The 20,017-nt window shown below is 47.5% G+C and overlaps 1 protein-coding gene across 6 annotated transcripts in view; it reads left to right on the top strand.

Moving 5' to 3' along the window:
• Positions 1 to 20,017, top strand: part of TACC1 (transforming acidic coiled-coil containing protein 1) — a 119,024-nt gene that overhangs the window by 37,132 nt on the left and 61,875 nt on the right. For 3 of the 6 annotated variants that reach the window (XM_061592262.1, XM_061592263.1, XM_061592261.1), the window contains exons 1-2: positions 8,005 to 8,761; positions 12,315 to 12,430. The exons of 1 other annotated variant lie outside the window; for it this stretch is intronic. In XM_061592262.1, coding sequence (XP_061448246.1) covers positions 8,544 to 8,761; positions 12,315 to 12,430 — 334 coding nt within the window. In that variant the 5' untranslated portion in view covers positions 8,005 to 8,543. Of the gene's footprint in view, positions 1 to 8,004; positions 8,762 to 12,314; positions 12,431 to 20,017 lie in introns of those variants that run through there. 2 more of the 6 variants (XM_061592266.1, XM_061592265.1) reach the window with 1 other exon arrangement.

Genomic DNA, 20,017 nt, shown 5'->3' with positions numbered 1-20,017 from the left:
GTGTACACATCATACCCTTAAAGAACATCCAAATGACATTTCCCACCAACCTTCAAAGAAACCTGGGAACTGTAGTTTACCCCTCAGACCCTCACTAGTGAGCAAAATTTTATTTCAGTCACAGACCAAACCATACACATCATAAATGAAAACCAGAGCCATATAAAGTATATGAAATCAGCACTGAATAGAAGAATGCAATCAGTATTCAGAGCTATGAATCTGTGTATTTAATCAACCAAACCCCAAGTATACAATATATTCCTATATAGTATCATTTGTTATCGATTTGTGGCATTCAGTGGCAGCAGCACAGAAACAAGCCACTTTTGCTGTCAAGCTCTCACTGAGCTACAATTCCCAGCACCCTTAACAAGCTACAGTTCCCAGGATTTGTTGGGGGTGGATGTATTTGGATGTGCTTTATATGTATAGTACTAGGGATGGGGGAGAAATTCAATTCAGTTTGCATTTAAAGCCAAACAGATCAAATTTACATATTCTGTAACGATATGAGAACTGAAACACAACAGCCATCCTTCAAAACTTATTCAAATTTATTTGGATTTTGCGATGCAATTCGCCAATCAATGTTTACCAAAATGCATATATTAGGGGGAAATGTGCATATAAATGAATATATGAATGAAAATAGCATACAAAATGCATTCTATTAGAAGAAATTGTTTTCAAAAATGTGTACATTAGTCAAAACTGCAAACAAAAAATGCACTAATCCAGCCTTGAGGTTACAGACACATGGACTACTGTGGTCAGACTATCCTTATAGATAGAATGGCTGCAGGTGGTGAACCAGACAAAGCTGATAAAAGGCAATCCTAGCCATAGAGGACACTTGAGCCCATAGTGACAGAGATGTATCCAGGAGTGCCCCCAAGCTATGTGCCTGCTCATTCAGTCACCATCCAGAACAGGTAACTTGTTTATCTCCTGGACACAGGAATCACCCACCCAATGAGTCTCCATCTTCCCAGGATTCAAGCAGTTTATTGGACCTCATCCAGTCCACCACTGCATTCAGACACTGATCTAGAGCTTTCACAGCCTCTCCTGATTCAGATGTTATGGAAAAAGTAGAGCTGCTTGCCATCAGCATACTGATGACACCAAGCTCCAAAACTCCTAATGACTGCTCCCAATGGCTTCATATAGATGGTAAATAGCACTGAGGAAAGGATAGTACCCTGCAGAACCCCATAGCACAAGTGCCAGGAGGCAAGGAACACTCACCCAGTGCTACTCCCTGGACAGAGCCTTGAAGGTAAGAGCGGAACCACTGTAACAGTGCCTCCGATACCCATCCCACTGAGTCGGTCCAGGAGGACACCATGGCCAATGGTATCAAAAGCCACTAGAGATCAAGCAGAAGTAACAGGATTGCATTCCCCCTGCTTCTCTCACTATAAAGGTCATCCATCAGGGCAACCAAGGCTGATTTACCTCCAAAACAGGGTCTCCGAAATCAGTTCTATGCCAGAGTAATGGGAATATTTCATCCGACATCTTAATTTGCAGTTGCTCAGCTCTGAAAAGATAAGGTCATGGCCTCATTTGTTGGCTCACACAGAAGAGAGACACCAGCACGTGGAACAAAGCAGTTCTTAGAACATTGTGTATTTCTTCCTGGTCATGTTCCCATAAACAGGAAACTCTCCAGGGCGTAACTAAACTAGAGACGTTTCCTCAAGGAACCCTAGTTCTGTGATGGAGGTGGGCCAGGAAACATTCTCAGAGGCTTCACTCAACTACACTTCCCAAGATTCTTTGGGGCTAATGCTGCATGAGCTAAAACCTAAACACTGGCTCAAGATTATCAGAGTAGATATGGTGGCTGTTTGCTCCGGGGGGGGGGATATGCATGACCAAAGAGGAGATCTGTATCAAAATTGGAACATGCTAATTGAAATGGACAGTTGCAAGTTTAGATGCCATTACTGTAATTTAGATATAAACACATCTTCCAGTAACAGGCTTTGACCTGTTTGCTTGCTCTTGAGGTGCTCGCTGTTGATGTATCCAGGAGTGCCCCCAAGCTATGTGCCTGCTCATTCAGAGCTTCAAGACCTTCAGTGCTCTCCCTTCTTATCCTTAGCTTTACATTGGACTTGGATCCAAGTCTGATAGCCCTTCCTGTAGGACTGTCCTCTGTAGAGTTGAATGCATGGTTACCCTAAGAATGGCAGCAACAGCAGTAACCAATGTGGTGCTCTCCAGATGTTGCATCAACACAGATTATTGGTCATTCTGACCGGAGCTAATGGGAGTTGTAGTCCAGGGCACCACACTGGATGCCCCTCATCTCAGAATTCCTAGAGTGGCTTAACAGTCAATCTTCCCATGGAACCCTGGGAACTGTCACTCTGTATGGGGAATAGGGGTCTCTTCCCATCTCATGAACCTTTCATGTCCAGATTGCCAAGCAAACTGTCATGTGGGGATTTGCAGGTTTGCCCCTTCTTGGAAAAGGGCTTTCCTCAGAAATGCATTTGTTAAACACAGTAAGTTGTTCATGTGATCCCAATCTCTTCCTCCTTGCAGGTATCTCTTGGTTTTAAAGCTGCCTGAAAACAACCTTAAAATGTAAATGTACTGCCTTCAAGTTGATTCTGACTTATGGCGACCCTATGAATAGGGTTTTCATGAGGCTGAGAGGCAGTGACTGGCCCAAGGTCACCCAGTGAGCTTCATGGCTATGTGGGGATTCGAACTGTGGCCTCCCAGGTCGTAGTCCGACACCTTAACCACTACACCACACTGGCTCTGAAAACAACCTTAGTCCTTCTAATACCAGTATTTGCCAGCACTGGCTTCCAATTCATTTTTGGATCCAATTCAAGGTGCTGGCTTTGACCTATAAAGCCTTATACCAGATGTGAGGCAACCTCAGGCCTGGGAGCCAAATGCAGGCCTCCAGGCCTTTCTGTCTGGCCCTTGGGACTCTCCTCAGGCCACAACCCCTTTCCAGCAACACCCTCTCCCCCCAGGCCACATCCCTCAAGAGTCATGCTTCACTCTCCCTGAGAGTTTATGTCTGGCTGAAATGTGGCCTTGATAATGCCATTTAATTGCCAGGATGGACAGAGAGGCATGTGGGTGTGAAGGAAATAGCCTGCTGTACAAAGGTAAAATTTACATGAATTGCTCCACCCATGTTTGCCTCTAGCCCCACCCCTCATTGGCATGTGGACCCCAGAGGGTTGCCAAGAAGGGAATGTAGCCCTTGGTCTGGAAAACATTACCCGCTCCTGCCTTACACCAGCGGCGTCACTAGCGGGAGTGCGGGGGGGTGCGGACCTCCAGCGCACGCCCTCCCTGGGGCATGGACAGGGGTGGTGGTCTCGCGCATGCGCACGCTCCAGGGTGACGGTGGAAGGCCCGTCCAGGCTTCACCGCCAGCGAGCGGGCAGCTGCTTTCGACGCGCACCGGTCCGGGTGCCAGGGGGCAGCGGCGTCACTAGCGGGAGTGCGGGAGGGTGCGGCTCTGGGTGTCACCCCCCTCATGGTGTCACCCGGGTGCAATCCACACACCCCGCACCCCGGTAGTGACACCCCTGCCTTACACAGTTCGGTAGCTTGTTACCTAGTAGCAGAGCACCTCCTCCCATATCTCCTTACCTGCACCTTAAGGTCATAAACAGAGGCCTTCTCTGCATGCCCTTGCAATCTGCCATTCTACGGGTGGCCATGAGAGTGAGGGCCTTTTCAATGACCCCCCATCCTGTGAAAGCTCTCCCCAGGGAAGCTTCCTCAAACCCCCAGCATCAGGCTAAGCCATGTTTCTGTCCTCCCAAGCCTTTTAAGATCACCTTTTAATCTGTGTGGTATGGTTGGTGGTTTTCGCTCTTGCATTTTTGCTAGTTGGTCTTAGTTCTTGGGGTGTGTTTTTTAGCTCGTATGAAGAATTTTAGCTGTGGTTTTGTAATTTTTTTAAAAAAATGCTGGCTTGGAGTTTATTTCTTATTGTGGATGTTTCTTGTGGCTGTTTTTGTGTATATTGCACAGAACCTACATAATTTTCACAGACAAATTAAACCAGCACTATCACTAGAAGCTAAAATGATGAAACTGAGGTCATCATACTTTGGACACATAATGAGAAGACATGATTCACTAAAAAAGACAATAATGCTGGGACAAACAAGGGAGTAGAAAAAGAGGAAGGCCAAACAAGAGATGGATTGATTCCATAAAGGAAGCCACAGACCTGAACTTACAAGATCTGAACAGGGCGGTTTATAACAGATGCTACTGGAAGTTGCTGATTCATAGGGTTACCATAAGTCGTAATCGACTTGAAGGCACATAACAACAAGTTAGTATTAATAATAAATTATACTGACTGCTGGCTTACCTAGTTTCACTCACTACCAATGAAGAAAAGGCACAAGTTGAGAAAACACACATAAAATCAAAATAAGGAAGTATATTGTTGAAGTGTGTGGGAGAGGAAAAAGGCCAAGAATGTAAACAACTGCAGTGTATGATGGGGGGGGAAACATGTGAAGGCAGCTTTCTCTAGATCAGGCAGAATTGGTTAAGAACATAACAGTGCTGCCAGATTCAACCAAAGACATATTTACTGCAGCATCCCGTTTCCCACAGTAGCCAACCAGATGCCTATGGACACTGTAAGCAGGACCTGAGAGCAATGACCTTTTGTGGTGCTTGATCCATCTACAGCTGGTATTCAGAGGCATGCTACCTCTGATATTGGAGATAATATGTAGCCACCATGACTAGGGGTTTTGGTTTGCATTTAAAGCCAAATATATCAAACTCGCACTTTCTGAAACAATATGAAAACTGAAGCGCATCCATTCTTTGGAATTCGCACTTATCTGAATTTTGTTATGCAGTTGTCCAACCAAACAATGTTTCCAGAAATGCATATTTTATGGGGAAATGTACATACCATGAATATATGAGTAAAAATAACATGCAACCATCCATTATATTGCTTGCAAAAATGTGTACATTAGTCAAAACTGCATAAAAGTGTTTATTACAAGAAATCAGCAATAAAGTACCTAAGTATTTTCAAGAGGATTTTGCAAAAAGAAATTCACAAAAATTGACAGAAATATGGAGAACTGAATTTAAGAATGGAAAAATGAGAAACAAAGGGAACCTAAAATGAAAAACTCTTCCATCCCTAATCATGACTAGTAGCCATTGATAGCTTTTTCTTCCGTGAACTTCTCTAATCCTCTTTTAAATCCATCTTAGTTGGTGTTTCATCTTACGGGCAGCAAATTCCATAGTTTTAACTCAGGTATAGGGATCTTGATCTGGCCAAATCCTTCCCCTCCACCTTGCAGGCCAAATTTGACAGGGTGGGTGATAACTTTCAGGGCTTCAGAGCGCCTACAGGGCTTGCAAAGAGCCCTTGGCTGGTGCTTTGAAGCACTGGTAATCATTAAGCTTGAAGTCTATTATCTTTTTGGCGCCAGGTTAAAACCTTTCTCTTCTCTGAGGCATTTTAATCTAAGTTATTTATGTAAATGTTGTAATTGGTATTTTAGATGATGTACTTTTATATTTGTTATATTGATCCTGTAATTTTATTATTGTATATGTTTCTATGTTTGCCGCCCAGAGAGCTGTTTGCTAGTCGGGCGGGATATAAGCTGAATAAAATAAAATAAAAAATAATAATAAGTCACCACCTCTCCAGTGATGATGGGTGGTCACTTCCAGCCTGCTTTCTGCAGGGATTGGCTGTGCAACAGATCTTATTTATTGATTCAATTTCTGTCCCACCCTTCCTCCCAGGAGCAGCCTAGATGTAGAGTTCCCCACAGGGAAGTTGGCTGTGCAGCTGCCTCTGCCTGCCCACACATATATATCAGGGGACCATTGCTTGGGGGGGGGGAGAAACAGCATTGAGGTTCACATTGGGACCTGCACTGGGCATATTTGTCCTGCAGACTGAAGGTTCTCCATCTCCATCAACCATATGCTGTGTGAGCGACTTCTTTTGTCGCTCTCCCACTATGTATTCTACATTGGATGACCCCAGGTTCTACAAATGTGAGAGGGAGAAAAATGCCTCTCAATCCACACATCCACAATTTTATAGACCTCTGTGATGTTCCCTCCTTGTCTGCCTTTTAATTTTCCCCCTTATCTGATTCCTCCCTCTCCCCCTCATCACCTTTCTTTGTAGGATAATCCTAAAATCAAAATGTTAGCAGGCTGATGTGAGAGCTGGAGAATGAGATGTTTTACCGATAAACACTGTCCTTTTTTGTGAGAGGTTTTGTGTACCTGAAATGTGTGCTGCTTTGAGCCTGCTTGCAAGAATCTCAAAACACGCCAAGATTCTAATAGGGGACTTCCTATGACGTTTTAAACAAAACCACTCGACTAAGGTCCATGTTTGCCATTTTGGCTTTTCTGGTTATGTGTTTCTCCAAGGTCAAGCTGCATGCCAGTGTGACAGGAATGTTTCAGTTAACATCTTTGTTTGCAGTTGCTCATTAAACCCATGAAAGGCAAGATCATGGCTTCAGATATTGCTTCACCGCAGACAGAACATCAGCATTTATAGCAAATCAGTTGACAGAGCCATGATGGTTATGTATTACCTCTACGGTGCCTCTGAATACCAGTTGTTGCTATGAATGACACATGGCCTGTGCTCATATCTTGCTTACAGGCTTCTCACAAGCATCTGGTTGGCCACCATGAGACCAGGATGCTGGCCTCAATAGGTCTTTGGTCTGATCCAGCAGGGCACGAGTTCAAAGTATAAAAAGGGGGAAAAACCCAGACCCCTTTTGGACTTTTTCTGTCAGAGTTCTCATAATTTGTTGAAATTCATTAAAAATCAGCCGTGTTCACAGAGTACCTGTAATCCTTTTACTGATCTTGCCCCATACTCTCACCTTCATCTTCTGCAGTTTAAAAGTTAAAAAAAATGCCTGGCTGATTTTTAATTAATTTAATAAATGTTGGCTTGAACTCAATGATAATGTCAGGCTTGCTCAGTAAGAACCAACTATCAGTGAGCTAAAAGCCAGACTCACAGCTGCTTGGCTTGGTTAATCAGGGGGCCACACCCACACCAGACTTTGATTTCATGTGAGACAGTCCTGGCTTCCCCCAGAGAATCCTGGCAAGTGTAGTTTGTGAAGGGTGCTGAGAGGAGACTCCTATTCCCCTGACAGAGCTCCAGTGGCCAGAGTGGTTTAACAGTCAGCCACTCTGACTGAAGCTCTGTGCAGGGAACAGGGCCTCTCCTAGCAACACTCAGCACCCTTCACTAACTACACTTCCCAGGATTCTTTGGGAAAAGCCATGATGGTCTAATGTGAAACTTCACTAAAATTGTAAAGTAAATCAAACATATTTAAAGCGACTATCTGAATGATATCAACTGTTTTAATATAGTTGCTTCCTCCCTGCTAAAAAAGATCACACGTCTTATTTCTGTTATTTGGGCTGACTGCAGATGTTGCCACCACTCACCTATGCTCAGAGGCACATGTTACCAAATTCTTCCAAGCTACACAGGAAGTGGATTGGATTGTGAAAGACCAACCCAAATTGTGTTTGTGTTTTTACAGATTTGTAGGGCAGTACAATATCTTGGAGAGGCCAGGTCTCCTGCTCCCCTGGTGAATTCACTATAGCTGCCCAATTTCCTGGCTTTTTAAAGTTTGATAGAAATATCTGTTGGCTATAGGTACATTCTTAAACCGCAAGCTTTTCTGCTTGTTAGTGAATCTTTTCCAAACGATACAGAGCGAACAGCTGCTGCACGCTCCCTAATTCATGGGCCTCTTGCAACCCCATCAGAGGTTGAGTGTTGCCTGCGCCTGGCAGGCGTTTCTGTTGTTATTTTAATTGCACGCTTGATGTGTGTGAACGTGTGAAACCGGTCCTGCCCGTGAGGGATGGGCCAAGCTCCTCCAGGCTCCCTCCCCCTTTGCGTGCGCCCCGCCCGCCTACCCACTGACCGGCAATTACTACAGCCCGAAAAGGGAACGGGGAGGGTGACGCTTCCGCCGGCTCCTGGGATGGATTTCCCACCTCCCTTCCTGCAGCCAGCCGCTGCCGCTGGAAGCCTCCGAAACCGGGGTTGAGGAAGCAATGACGGCGGCGGCAGCAACAATTGCGGACACGGGAATGGGGTGAGCGCTTGAGGAGGGATCCAGACCGTCTTCCCCCTTTTGGCCCACCCGGACGATTCCACCCCCCCCCCAATCCACTTCGCCTGGGCGGAGGAGAGGGAGATCGCGTCGAAGCCGCCAGGGAAGCGAGAGGTGGGCGCGCTGCGCTTCCAGCGAGCCGGCGCGCCTCCACAGACAGGCGGGGAGGAATCCGCCGCCGCGAGGCGGAGCAGCGCAGGGGAAGCAGGGTCGGGGGAAGCGATGGCTCACGGCTAACCACATCCGCGTGGGATCAGCCCCGAAACGCTGGCGCTCCTTTCGGCCGCCTTCCTGCCCTCCCCTCCATTTTGAAGACGCAGCGCGGGGAACGGCGGCTTGGCCCGTCGGAGATCGCCCCTGGCCGCCCCGATGGCGTTCAGCTCGTCCTGGCAGATCCTGTCGCCCGTGCAGTGGGCCAAGTGGACGTGGTCCGCCGTGCGAGGAGGAGGCAGCGGGGGAAGCGGCGGCCCGGGGTCCGAGCAGGATGGCATCGCCGCCGGCGGGGACGGGGAGGTTCAAGCGGCGCCCGGGCAGCTGGAGGACGGCGAGGAGGACGCGCAGGCGGAGACCAAGTCGCTGAGTCTCAGGCAAGTCCCTGCGGCTCCTTCGGGCCTCGGCGGGGCCGGCGAGCTCGCGGCTCGACGCGGAGTCGTTTCACACGTTACGGCGGAGGCATTCTCGGGTTGGCCACCAAATTTGCGCTTATCAGCCGGGGCGGGGCTGACTCACGGGGGGGGGCGTGTACGTGACTTCATTTTTTTGTGGGTGGGGTGGTGGCGTGCTTGATGGTTGTGCACTGAAGGGGTAGTGCTGGTGCACACATGTACGGGTGCTTGATGTGTCACCATCGCAGATCTCACACCACAGAGAGAACTTCCGCAGTGGCCTCATCTCTAAACAGTGTCGGTGGAAGTGGTGTAGGCGTTCAGCTGCTGGCACTCAAGTGCAGAGAGCACGCCTGCTGGTCTGAACCAGGCCTTGGCGATTAGCAGCTGAACGTATGAATTAGCTCTACTGAGCATTGTCACGTTTGCAGCTGTGTAATAGTCCTGTCTGCTGTAAGATCTGTCACACCCAACCTCATGTGGTCATTCTCTGATGGTGTGCATGTGTGCGCGCGTGAACTGGCCCAGATCTGCATCTGATCAAGGCTCCCTGACAGGCATACCTGATTTTATTACTGGTGTGTTTTCAGATACACACCTAAAACAGCTTAGTTACATACTTTATTTCTTGAATAAAGTGTGTGTAATAAGCTGGGTTTGTAGGGCCTGTAGCTGTTTTTGGAATGGCCTTGAAGACAAATGCTAATGAAGGAGTGTCTCTTGAGTACGATGCCTTTATTTTTTGTAACATTTTACCCTCCCCTCACTCAAAGGAGTTCAAGGCTGCGTATGTCATTCTATTCCCTTTATTCTTCTCTTGCTGGGGCAACCACAGGCCCCAGCTCACTAGGTGTGATGAGAAACACACTCTGCACATGAAGCTGCCCTTCACGGAGATGCAGAAAGGTCAGGAGCTCCAGGTCAAAGAAACAAAACACTTTCTTGGCTGTATTGAGTTCTAGGACCTGTATTTCAGGAAGTAACTGCAGGCCATAATTTATTTATTATTTGATTTATATCCCGCCCTTCCTTCCAGCAGGAGCCCAGGGCTCCCTAAACTTCACTTTACCCCTTTGATGTCAAGGTTCTTCTTTTTGATATCAGATTGTGGAACATATATCTGCTTGTGTTAGGCAGTGGTCGCAGTTTGGCACTCTGCACATGCTCCAAGGCACTTGGCTCTGTTCTAGTCCCATGGCTGAATTCTGGCATGGCAAACGGGTTGTTGGCGGAAAGCCTTGCTAAGTGTGGCTCATCTGCAGTCCTGCCTTTAAGCTGACAAAACATTGACCTCAGTTCACCCTGTAACCAGAGGGGGACCAAGGTGCAAGCCTGCCTAGGTGACATCGCATTCCCTGGGTGTGACACGCCTTCCTCTCCATCCCAGATGTCTGTTGGGTTTCATAGTGGTTACCCTGGGATATATGAGAGAGAAAGAGACTTGACACCTGCTTTCAAGGGCCATTTCTTTATTATGGTTTCACAGTTTCTGTCCCTGATCCCTGCTGCAAAAACTGCCTGCTTGAGCTTTGCTTTGGTGAGTCCTTTATACATCAATGTAGCAAATGATGATCTGCTGTTATTTGTTGCAGTAGGCTTGTACAATGGGGGAGATATACACAGCCAGATTTGGTTGGGGCCACATGCCAGGAAGTCATGGCCAGTTGCAATTCCCTGCAGTGTGACCCCCAAACATTTGGGAAAGAACAACTCTCTATCCAGTTTTATGTTAGGAACCAGCTGTTGGTAGCCTGAAGGCTAAATCTGGTCCTCTAAGAGCTGCCATTTGGCCCTTGCTTGCCAACCCAGGGTGACGCATGTAACAGTTGGACTTGCTTGCTCCCTGCTTGTAAGGTGGGTGCTTTTTATTGACCCTTCTTGCACAGGATGGCTGTCCCTATACTTATATTGGCTAGGGCAAGAGTTGTGGAACATGGTTGTGGCCCTCCAGAGGTTGGTGGACTACACCTCCTAACATCCTTGATTGGAATCAAAAAACATCTGGAAGACCTCTAGTTCCTCATCCCTGGTACTTACCAGCAACTGTTATAGTACAGACTGAACCTCCATGTTCAAAAGCAGTTATGCTTCCAGTACTAGATATGGGTGGCAAGTAGTAGGGAAGGGTTGGGAAACCTCAGCCCCAGAGGCCAATTGTGGCTCTCCAGCCCTCCTCCCCCAGGCACCTGGTTGGCCACTGTGAGAACAGGATGCTGGACTAGATGGGCCACTGGCCTGATCCAGCAGGCTCTTCTTCTGTTCTTATCTGGCCCTTGGAACTCTCCCCAGCCTCATTCCTTGGTGGTCCTGCTTTGTACCCCAAGGACTGGACTATGTCCTTGAACACTGATAATGCCACTTAATTGCCTGGATGGAGGATAGGGAGGGGCGTGTGATTGTACGTGGAAACTAGCTTACTTGTACAAAGGTAAAATTTACATTCATTGCTCCACCCACTTTTGCCTCTGGCCCTGCCCACCATTGGAAAGATTGCCTGGAAGGGAATGTGGTCCTTTGGCTGAAAAAGCTTCCCTGCCCCTGCGATAGGGGATAGCGACCACTTTTTCTGCCTTGCTTTGCTTGTGATCTTTCTGGGAGATCTGGTTGGAAATTTGGGTTTAGGGCTAAACTAGAAGTGATGTGAAATGCCTGTTTGCCTCCCATGTACACATTTCTAAAAACGCAAATGGCAACCACAGTGGTTGCTTTACAGCAGCTATTGTGAGGGAATTTTATTGTTTCATCTCCTACTCTGGTCCTGAAGAAAATTCTCCCTCTGAAACTGGTATTTGCTATGTGTGTGGATTCCCTACTAGCACCGGTGGTGGGTTTTCTTTCAATGCAAACCCTATTTGCTGCTTGCAATAGTGTAGTGACAAATTCAGAAGTACAGGATCCCTTTGTGATAGTCACACCACACCACGGCCCCTCACAGCCATGTCCCCTTGCTTGCTTGCTCTCCATTGTCATCTCCACACTCCCCAGTCCTTCCCGTACGCGCCTTTTCCCATAACAACAGATATCAGTAGGAGCCAATCAGCATGAAAGGGGAGTGTGTTAGCTACTGAGAAGAGTCTTCTCAGTGGCCGACTCACCTTCTTTCACTCTGATCGGTTCCAATCAGCAGGAAAGGGCAAGGGAGCATGTTAGAAGGCTCTTCTCAGTGGCTAACACACTCCCCTTCCATGCTGATTGGCTCGTAGGACACTGGAGACATAGAGACCCAGCTGGGACCCTGCTCCTAAAAACATAAGGGGTCTGAGACCCGCTGAGACCCTAGATGGTTACACCCCTGGATGTTTACATTTTAAAAATGTGCACATTGAAATGTAAAACTCACAACAACTTTGCACATTGTTTGGCCCTTACATAGACTTTTTTGGCCTGATCCATCAAAAGTAATTTTCGATGAGAAATTCTGACTGCCTAGCAAAAAAAAACCCTGGTTGGTTTGTTAAAACTGCTCGCTACGGTGTCCAGAGCTGGTCTGGAAGTGGTTAATTTGTCCTTCTCTCCTCCCTACCCCCATTGGTAGTTCGGATTCGGAAGGCAATTTTGGGACTCCTGAGGCAGAGACCCCAATCCGCTCGCTGGGGAAGGAGCTAGAGGACCCGGCCCTGCACCTGCTGGACCCTGAGACTGAGCCCCAAGGTAAAGAGGCACGCCGGTGTCATTTCCCATCCCTTTCTAATGAAGCCAAATGGCATAGGTTGTGCCACATCCACTCTTGTGCAAGGCTGCTTGATGGTCTGGGGACCTTTCTGTAGAGACCGAAGTTTCAGATCCTCTGTAGATGGCTGTTGACAGTGTGGTGTAGCAGTCAGTGTGTTGGACTGGGACCTGGGAGGCCAGGATTCAAATCCCGCGCGGCCATGAAACTCACTGGTTGACCTTGGGCCCATCACTGTCTCTGAGCCTAACCCTACCTCACAGGGTTGTTGTGAGGATAAAATTGGGAGGGGGAGAACCATGTTTGTATGCCGATTTGAGCTCCTTGGAGGAATGGTGGGACATGAATGTAATCATAAATAAATAAACAAGGTTATAGCAATAACCTTACCATAATATCAGAAGCAGTCCCCTGCTAATTCAGACCATAGATCCGTTTTGTCCAGTACTGTGGGTTTTATGCAATCTGGCACCAAGTAAGTATCCTGCCAGAGTGAGGATTTCCACTTGCACAATGAGACTTTCCCACCGTCCCCTTCCCCCAAAAAACCCAGCCATGTGCACCTTCCAACTTCATGCACCTGATGCAATGGACTCTAGTCCACGAAACATAGGAAGCAGCCTTATGAGGAGTCAGACCATTGGTCCAGGTCACTCAGTGTTGTCTACACTTGACTGGCAGCAACTCTGCAGGGCTTCAGGCAGAGGACATTCCAAGCCCTACATGGAAGTGCCAGGGCTTGACCCAGGACCTTCTGCACGTGGAGCAGATGCTCTCTTGCAGACCTACAACCCTTCCCCAAGCTTGTGCAATAATAACATTAGTTCGTCCCTGAAATGCCACAAGGCCCCTTGTTCATTTTTTTTCTGTGGTGTACTAACATGGTCCTCCTGTGAGAGTTCCTTGGCAGGGTGCCGATCCAGCACCCAGGCCTGGAATAATGCAAGTCAAGTCCAGTGGCGCATGGCTGGCACAAGTGGAAGGCAGTGGGGTTGATGGTACTTGGAGAAGGAATTCTTTGCTTAGCCCTCCATAGGGAGTGTCGGGAACAGCAGCAGGCTCTGTGGGCTGGATGATGTGGCGATGAGACGTGATGCTCTAGCAATGAGGCTCGCGAGCTGAATCTATATAAGGCAAAAGATCATCTCTTATGCTTTGTGTATGCCCATACAGGGAAGTGGAAGAAACTCTTCTTTGTTACTGCAAGTTAAGAATTTGTAACAGTTAACTGAATTGTTTTCCTTCAGCTCTGTGTAGCCGTCTCAGTGTAGCCTTGTGTTTTTCAAACTGGGTTTTGGAGAAGCGTGAGCTTCCTTAGAACAGCCTTCACCAACTTGTCCCCCTCCAGATATTTTGAACTACAACTCCCATCAGCCCCAGGCAGGGCTGGTGGGAGTTGTAGTCCAAAACATCTGGAGGGGGACAGGTTGGCAAACTGCCTTGGAAGGTTCTGGAGAAGCTTAAGAGTCTTTAAACAGGCCAGCATCTGTTTCTGTATGTGTGTGCATTTTCTTCGCCAATTAAATCCATAATGCCGGACAACCTTTCCTAAAGGACAGCTTACCTGCTTTGTTATCATTCCCCTGTGATATACAGCAGCAGAGAAGCACTGAACTTTCATTCCCAGTTTGCTCATGGCAAAGTCTCAGCAGGGCCTGGCCAGTATCCTGTGTGTGAACTGAGTATGCCCTCCCAAAACCTCCCCAGAATCCTTTGCAAACCACAGAGTGTTCTGTGGAAGACGTGTTGGTTTGGAAAAGGCCTCCTCAAGGTGGCAGTTTGAAATCTCCTGTGGGAGTGTGAGCGGCCAGGCCTCTGTTTCGAATCATATTTCAGTGGGGACTGGCCATAGGCAAGCCTCTGTCTCACAGCTTTGTTTCCAGTACGGGGTTAAAAATAATCATTATCTACCTGACAGGATGGTTGTGATGATTGCAGAGATAAAGCATTTCTTTGCTGTTGTTTTTATTGTACCAGTTATAGTATATTTGTTGTCTTGACCATCATCTAAATTGGCCAGTGTTTTTAAATGGGTAGATACACCAGTGTGGTGTAGTGGTTAAGGCCTGGGAGACCAGGGTTTGAATCCCCACATAGCCATGAAGCTCACTGGGTGAACTTGGGCCAGTCACTGCTTCTCAGCCTCATGAAAACCCTATTCATAGGGTCGCCATAAGTCGGAATTGACTTGAAGGCAGTACATTTACATTTTTATTTGGGCTTAGATCTCCGTTTGAGCCTCAGTTCTGTCATGAAGTCTTGGCCTCCACTCCCTAACTGCAAAACAATAGTGTTTCAATCTTGCAGATGATTTTGAAGGCAAATACTTTGGCTCCATTTGTAGATAAGGCTAAGCCAAATCATGGGTTAGAGCGAATGAGCAAATATGCAGGCTGCTGGGGAGGACTTAGAGGCTGCTTTGCTCCTCTGTGGTTGTTCTGCTGCTTTGCTAAGACATGGTTTAGCTAGCATGTTGCCCAAACTGGACTTGTAGTTTAGCTCTCTCCAGATAAACCATGAGCTGTAACCAGGGTTTGTCCTTTGCTTTACAACTTGTGTTTTGTCTGGGAGAGCTAAACCATGAGCCCATGGCTAAACCGTGACTTACCTCAGTGCAATGGCAGAACAAACGGGCAGGAGCAAAGCAGCCATGGTCTCCTCTTCAGGAGCCCACATGTTTGTTAGTTCATGCTAAGCAATGGTTCAGCTTAGCATTGCATGAGAACAAGGGCAATACAAGTGCTAGGTTTTCCTGTTTTACAGACCAGAAGTTGAAGCCAAGAAAGAGCTTCTTGTAGCTGAGCAAAGATTTTAGCCAAAGCATCTTGGATCAGTTTCAGACGTTGGTCCTGCTAGGCATCTAAGTACTAAGCTAGGGGTTTGGCTTGCTGGCTGAGAGCGTTGGCCATCCACAAACCACGTGTTTTGGAAGGATTGCACCAGATTGGCACTAGTAGTGATTAGGGATTGGGGAGAAAGGTGACCATTGTGTCTAAACAGGAATGGAACTTTAAATTCCCTACAACAGGAAACACGTGGATGAAGCCCTCTCTTTCAGGGCAGTCCCTGCTACTGTCAGTCTCTCCTAGTAGTGACATCAGGAACCCCTCCTTCTCTCCCCCTCCCCCTGGAACTGTGGTTAATCACAGGGCTCATTCCAACGTTCAGCTAGACACGTTCTGTGCTGTGTCAAAAAAAAATGCAGTGTGGAATAAGCTTTTGTGCAGTTGGGTGTATGGGATTTAATAAGGAGCTATGTGGTTTCTAAAAAAAAGAAATAGATGAGAAAAGAAAATGAAGCTAAATATTCTTTAAATTTTCATAACTTTATGTTAATAGTATATTATGGAACTAATTACTTGAATAGTGTGGGGGTGGGCAGTGTGCTGGCTGCTTGTGCAGTAAGGAAAAAGGCTTAGAATAAACCCTGGTTGATCAGCACTCTGAACCAGCATGCCACAAGTCATCTATCTTAAGGCTACATCAAAAACTAATGGCCGGAATCAAATAAAGAGAAGATGGGCATGTAAAGGTTTTATGCGTTGGCTAGTTCCCCGTGTGAACTGTTCGGGCATTGATGCAGGCTGTGTCAAGTTGGCTAGACACCATCAGGCAGAGCTGGCATCAGGGGTAGGCATGGTTAGGCACCTGCCAAGGGCCCACACCCCAGCAGGGCCACCACCGATGAGAGCCCCATAGACTTACTCCTCTTTGCAAGTTGTTTGTTCACCCATCTCTCTCTCTCTCTGACCCAGAGAGAGCAAGCAAGCAAACAAATAATGGCAGTGGTCAAGAGCAGGGCTGGCACCAGGCGTGACTGGGCCCTTGGGTCCCAGCCTGTCCTGGGTCCCCTGCTCCCAGCCCCCCCAGGCCGTGAGGGACCTCTCCACTTTCCTCTTCTCTCTTTCTGTGAACGCCCTGTGTGCTGGGTGTGCAGGTCACTGCCATCAACCAAAATGGCGGCAGAGGCTTCTCTAATGGACTGATACTCCCCCCAAATTTGTTGATGGCAGGCATGCGTACTACGCTGCGTGCACGCACATGCCTGCCATCAATCAAGATGATGGTAGGGGCATCAGCCCCTTAGAGGAACCTCTGCTGCCATCTCAGTTGATAGCAGCTGTATGCGCAGCACGCAAGGCATTCACAGAAATGGAGAAGAGATAGGTGGAGCAGGCGGGTGCCATGGGCCCACATGGTCTGGGGTGGGGCTGGGAGCTCCATGTCTGTGATCTTTAGCAGTGTTGGGAGTCGACCCTGCTGGGGATTGCGGAAGGGGAGTGCTACCCCTGCACCCTAAGGAGGGGCCCTTCAGGGTCCCTTGGCCAGGGCCCAACCTGGCCGCCCTTTGGCACCGGCCCTGGTTAAGAGAAAGAGGTGGACTGCCTGCCATTGCTGGCTTGCTCTCTGCCTGGCAAGCAAGCAGGTGCTATAACAGCAATGATGAGCACCTGGTGACTGTGACAGTGAAGGGTCCTTGTGGGAGGGTGGGCCCATAGAGGGTGGGTTCCCGCTCCCCACCCTCCAAAAACCCCCGGGAACTGACACTGGCATCAGATAGAGACAAACTGAGGGCAGCTGCCTCCCACTTAATGTGGACACTCCTAAAATTAGCAAGGCCATGCTGAGCCTTGTGCATGTTTCAGGTGCATCCTGAAGGAGGATGTGGTGCTCTCTTGAACATGGAAGCTATTTTGCAGCTTTCAATTTGTGTTTGTGAAGCTGTTAATCTTAAAAGACATGCTTGTGCTTTGCACTGTGGCGAGGGGACTGCACCTTGGTTGTGACAGCTGCACTTAGCTTATTGTTATGATACCTTAGCCTCTTTCTGTTGTTCTTCCATGTCTCATCAACATTTCCCTTCTCCCTCCTAGACTCTTTTCCCCTTGCCCTCCCCTCCAATCTGTTTTTGGAGCATCAAAATCTTTTCTTTTTCAATTGAGGAAGTGACACTTCCTGCCTGCAAGATTTTGACTCACTGCTGAATTCCAGCCCTTGTAACTGCTTCTTGTTGCTTTTGGGGTGCGTTGATGCTCTGACATCTTTCCAGCAAATGTATTGGGAGAGAAAGATTAGTAGAGAAACTGCCTGGCTTGATAGCTTATACATCTCTGCTAAAGGAAAGAGGCTGCTTATTGCAGCCTCTGCTGGTGGGGCAAGGGGTGGGGTGGGGTGGGGTAGGGGAATGACATATAGGCAATTTCCACTGCCCTATTCTCAGTTACTGCCCATAGCTATCAGAGTAGCCTTTTTACTGTGCTCTCCTTTAGCCTGCCAAAAACTCCTTATTAATTAGCCAAAGGGTATCTTAATTAATTTTTTGTAGCTTGCAAATTCTGTGCTTTTTAACGGGGGTTGTACTTGCATCAGCTCTTTAAGAAGAGGCCCACCTCGTCCAGCATCCTCTACTCGCAGAGGCCAACCAGATGCCTGTAGGAAGCCTGCAAGCAGGACCTGAGTGGAACAGTAGCACTCTCTCCACTTGCGATTCCCAGCTGTTGGTATTCAGAGGAGGTACCTCAGACAGTGGAGGTAGAACACAGCCATCATGGCTTGTAGCTATTGACTGTTTGTGTCCTTTCTCATCCAGCGCCTGTGGGATTCTATGCAGAATCTGCTATCTCCTGCAGAGTTTGCATTCCTGAGAACTACAGAACATCTTTTAAAAGGAGAAAGTTTCTAGCTCTCATGGCTGCAGCCTGAGAGCAACACTTTGGTTTTATCTAGCACTTTCCCTGAATAGTTTGAATTGCTTTCTGTGTAGTATCTTAATACTGTACTTAATATTGTAAGATGGGCGAAAGTGGCTGGCTTAAGGCTGCTACCTCATGAATTCAGTCCTAAGCTACACTGGATCATGTTTGGAAATGTGCATAGGTGACGTTGAATTTCACTGAGTTGGCGGAGAGGCTAATAGCTGAAATCCTGCTCCTTGGACTGCTTTGTTTCCACTCTGCTTTGTTGACAGCTGGCTATTTGGGGCCAGGGAGCAAGGTGTACATCACTGGTGGGCAGGGCTGGATCGGCCCAATTTCATGCAGGTAGCAAGAAGGGAGAGGAAGGGGTGGCATAGTGGGGAGAAAAGAGGGGAGAGAAAGAGGCCCTCTGCAGCATACATTTAAAGCACTATTATACCACTTGAACAGTCATAGCTTCCTCAAAAGAATCCTGGGAAGTGTAGTTCATTGAGGGTGCCGAGCGTTGTTAGGAGTCCCTCTCACAGAACTGTAATTCCCAGAATGGTGCAATATTCAATCCCTCTTCCCAGGGGACTCTACAGGCGGGCCCCGCTTATATGGCAGGTTCCATTCCGGACCCCCGCTGTAAAGCGGAAATCGCCGTAAAACGGAACCCCATTGAGTATAATGGGGCGCATCGCACCAAAATGCCGCCAAAATGCCGCAAAAGCAGCTTTAAAACGGGGAATGAAAGCCGCCGCATTAGCAGAATGCCGGAAAGCGAAGCTCCGGGAAGCGGGGCCCTACTTTACAAACAATACATTTAAACTTGAGTCATGTTTGAGGTCCATTCCTCTGACCCCAATATATCTGCTTTGAAGCACCAAGAACATTTTTGCTACATGTTCATCCTATTATATTAGCAATATTAAGACTAGCTTAACCAAGCACTTTCCTCTTAAGCTCCTTTCAAAGTCTTTCTTTACTCTTGAGGAAATAGGAATAAAGCAGGCGAAATGCAGATTACCAACTATCCGATCATATTTTAAATACTCAAGGAAGGAAACTCAAGGACTCTGGGGCCCAGATAGTTTTTTCATCCATCCTTCCAGTACTTAGAAGAGGAGTAGAAAGGGAAAGAAAAATACTCCGTGTGAATGAGTGGCTACGAAGGTGGTGCCGTGAGAGATTTGGATTCTGGGACCACGGGCTATGCTTCCTGGAAGATGGACTGCTGTCAAGTGATGGGTTGCATCTCACAAGGACTGGGAAAAATGTGTTTGGCCACAGCATGGAGAAGTTCATCAGGAGGGCTTTAAACTGAATCCAAAGGGAGAGGGAGACATAAACTTGGTGGTAACAACTGATGAAGGCTTGTGCACAGTAACGGGAATGGAGATATCGGCTCTAATAGGGCCTAGTAACAGTCCTCAAAAAAATGTAGTAAGGAAGCCAAGCCATAAATCACATAGTCTTCAATGTCTGTATACTAATGCACAGAGCATGGGAAAGAAGCAGGACAAACTTGAACTCTTAATACAGAAGGGTAATTATGACTTGATAGGTATAACTGAAACTTGGTGGGATGACTCCCATGACTGGAATACAGCAATTGAAGGATATAACTTGTTCAAAAAGAACAGAAGGAATAAAAAGGGAGGTGGAGTCACGCTATATGTTAAAAAATATATAGCCCTGCACATAAATACAGAAATATGAGCTTGGTAGCTCCACCGAGAGTATCTGGATAAAAATTAATGGGGCAGGCAATAAATAAAAGGAATGTGGTGCTTGGAGTCTACTACTGACCACCCAATCAAGGAGAAGGAGAGAATGTAACTTTTGAAAAGCAAATTGCCAATGTTTTGAGGAGGCATGATGTAGTAGTAA

This window comes from Rhineura floridana, chromosome 12, assembly GCF_030035675.1.
Source record: "Rhineura floridana isolate rRhiFlo1 chromosome 12, rRhiFlo1.hap2, whole genome shotgun sequence".
NCBI lineage: Eukaryota > Metazoa > Chordata > Lepidosauria > Squamata > Rhineuridae > Rhineura > Rhineura floridana.
The sequence above is the reverse complement of the archived record's forward strand: the minus strand, read 5'-3'. Positions and strand labels throughout refer to the sequence as shown.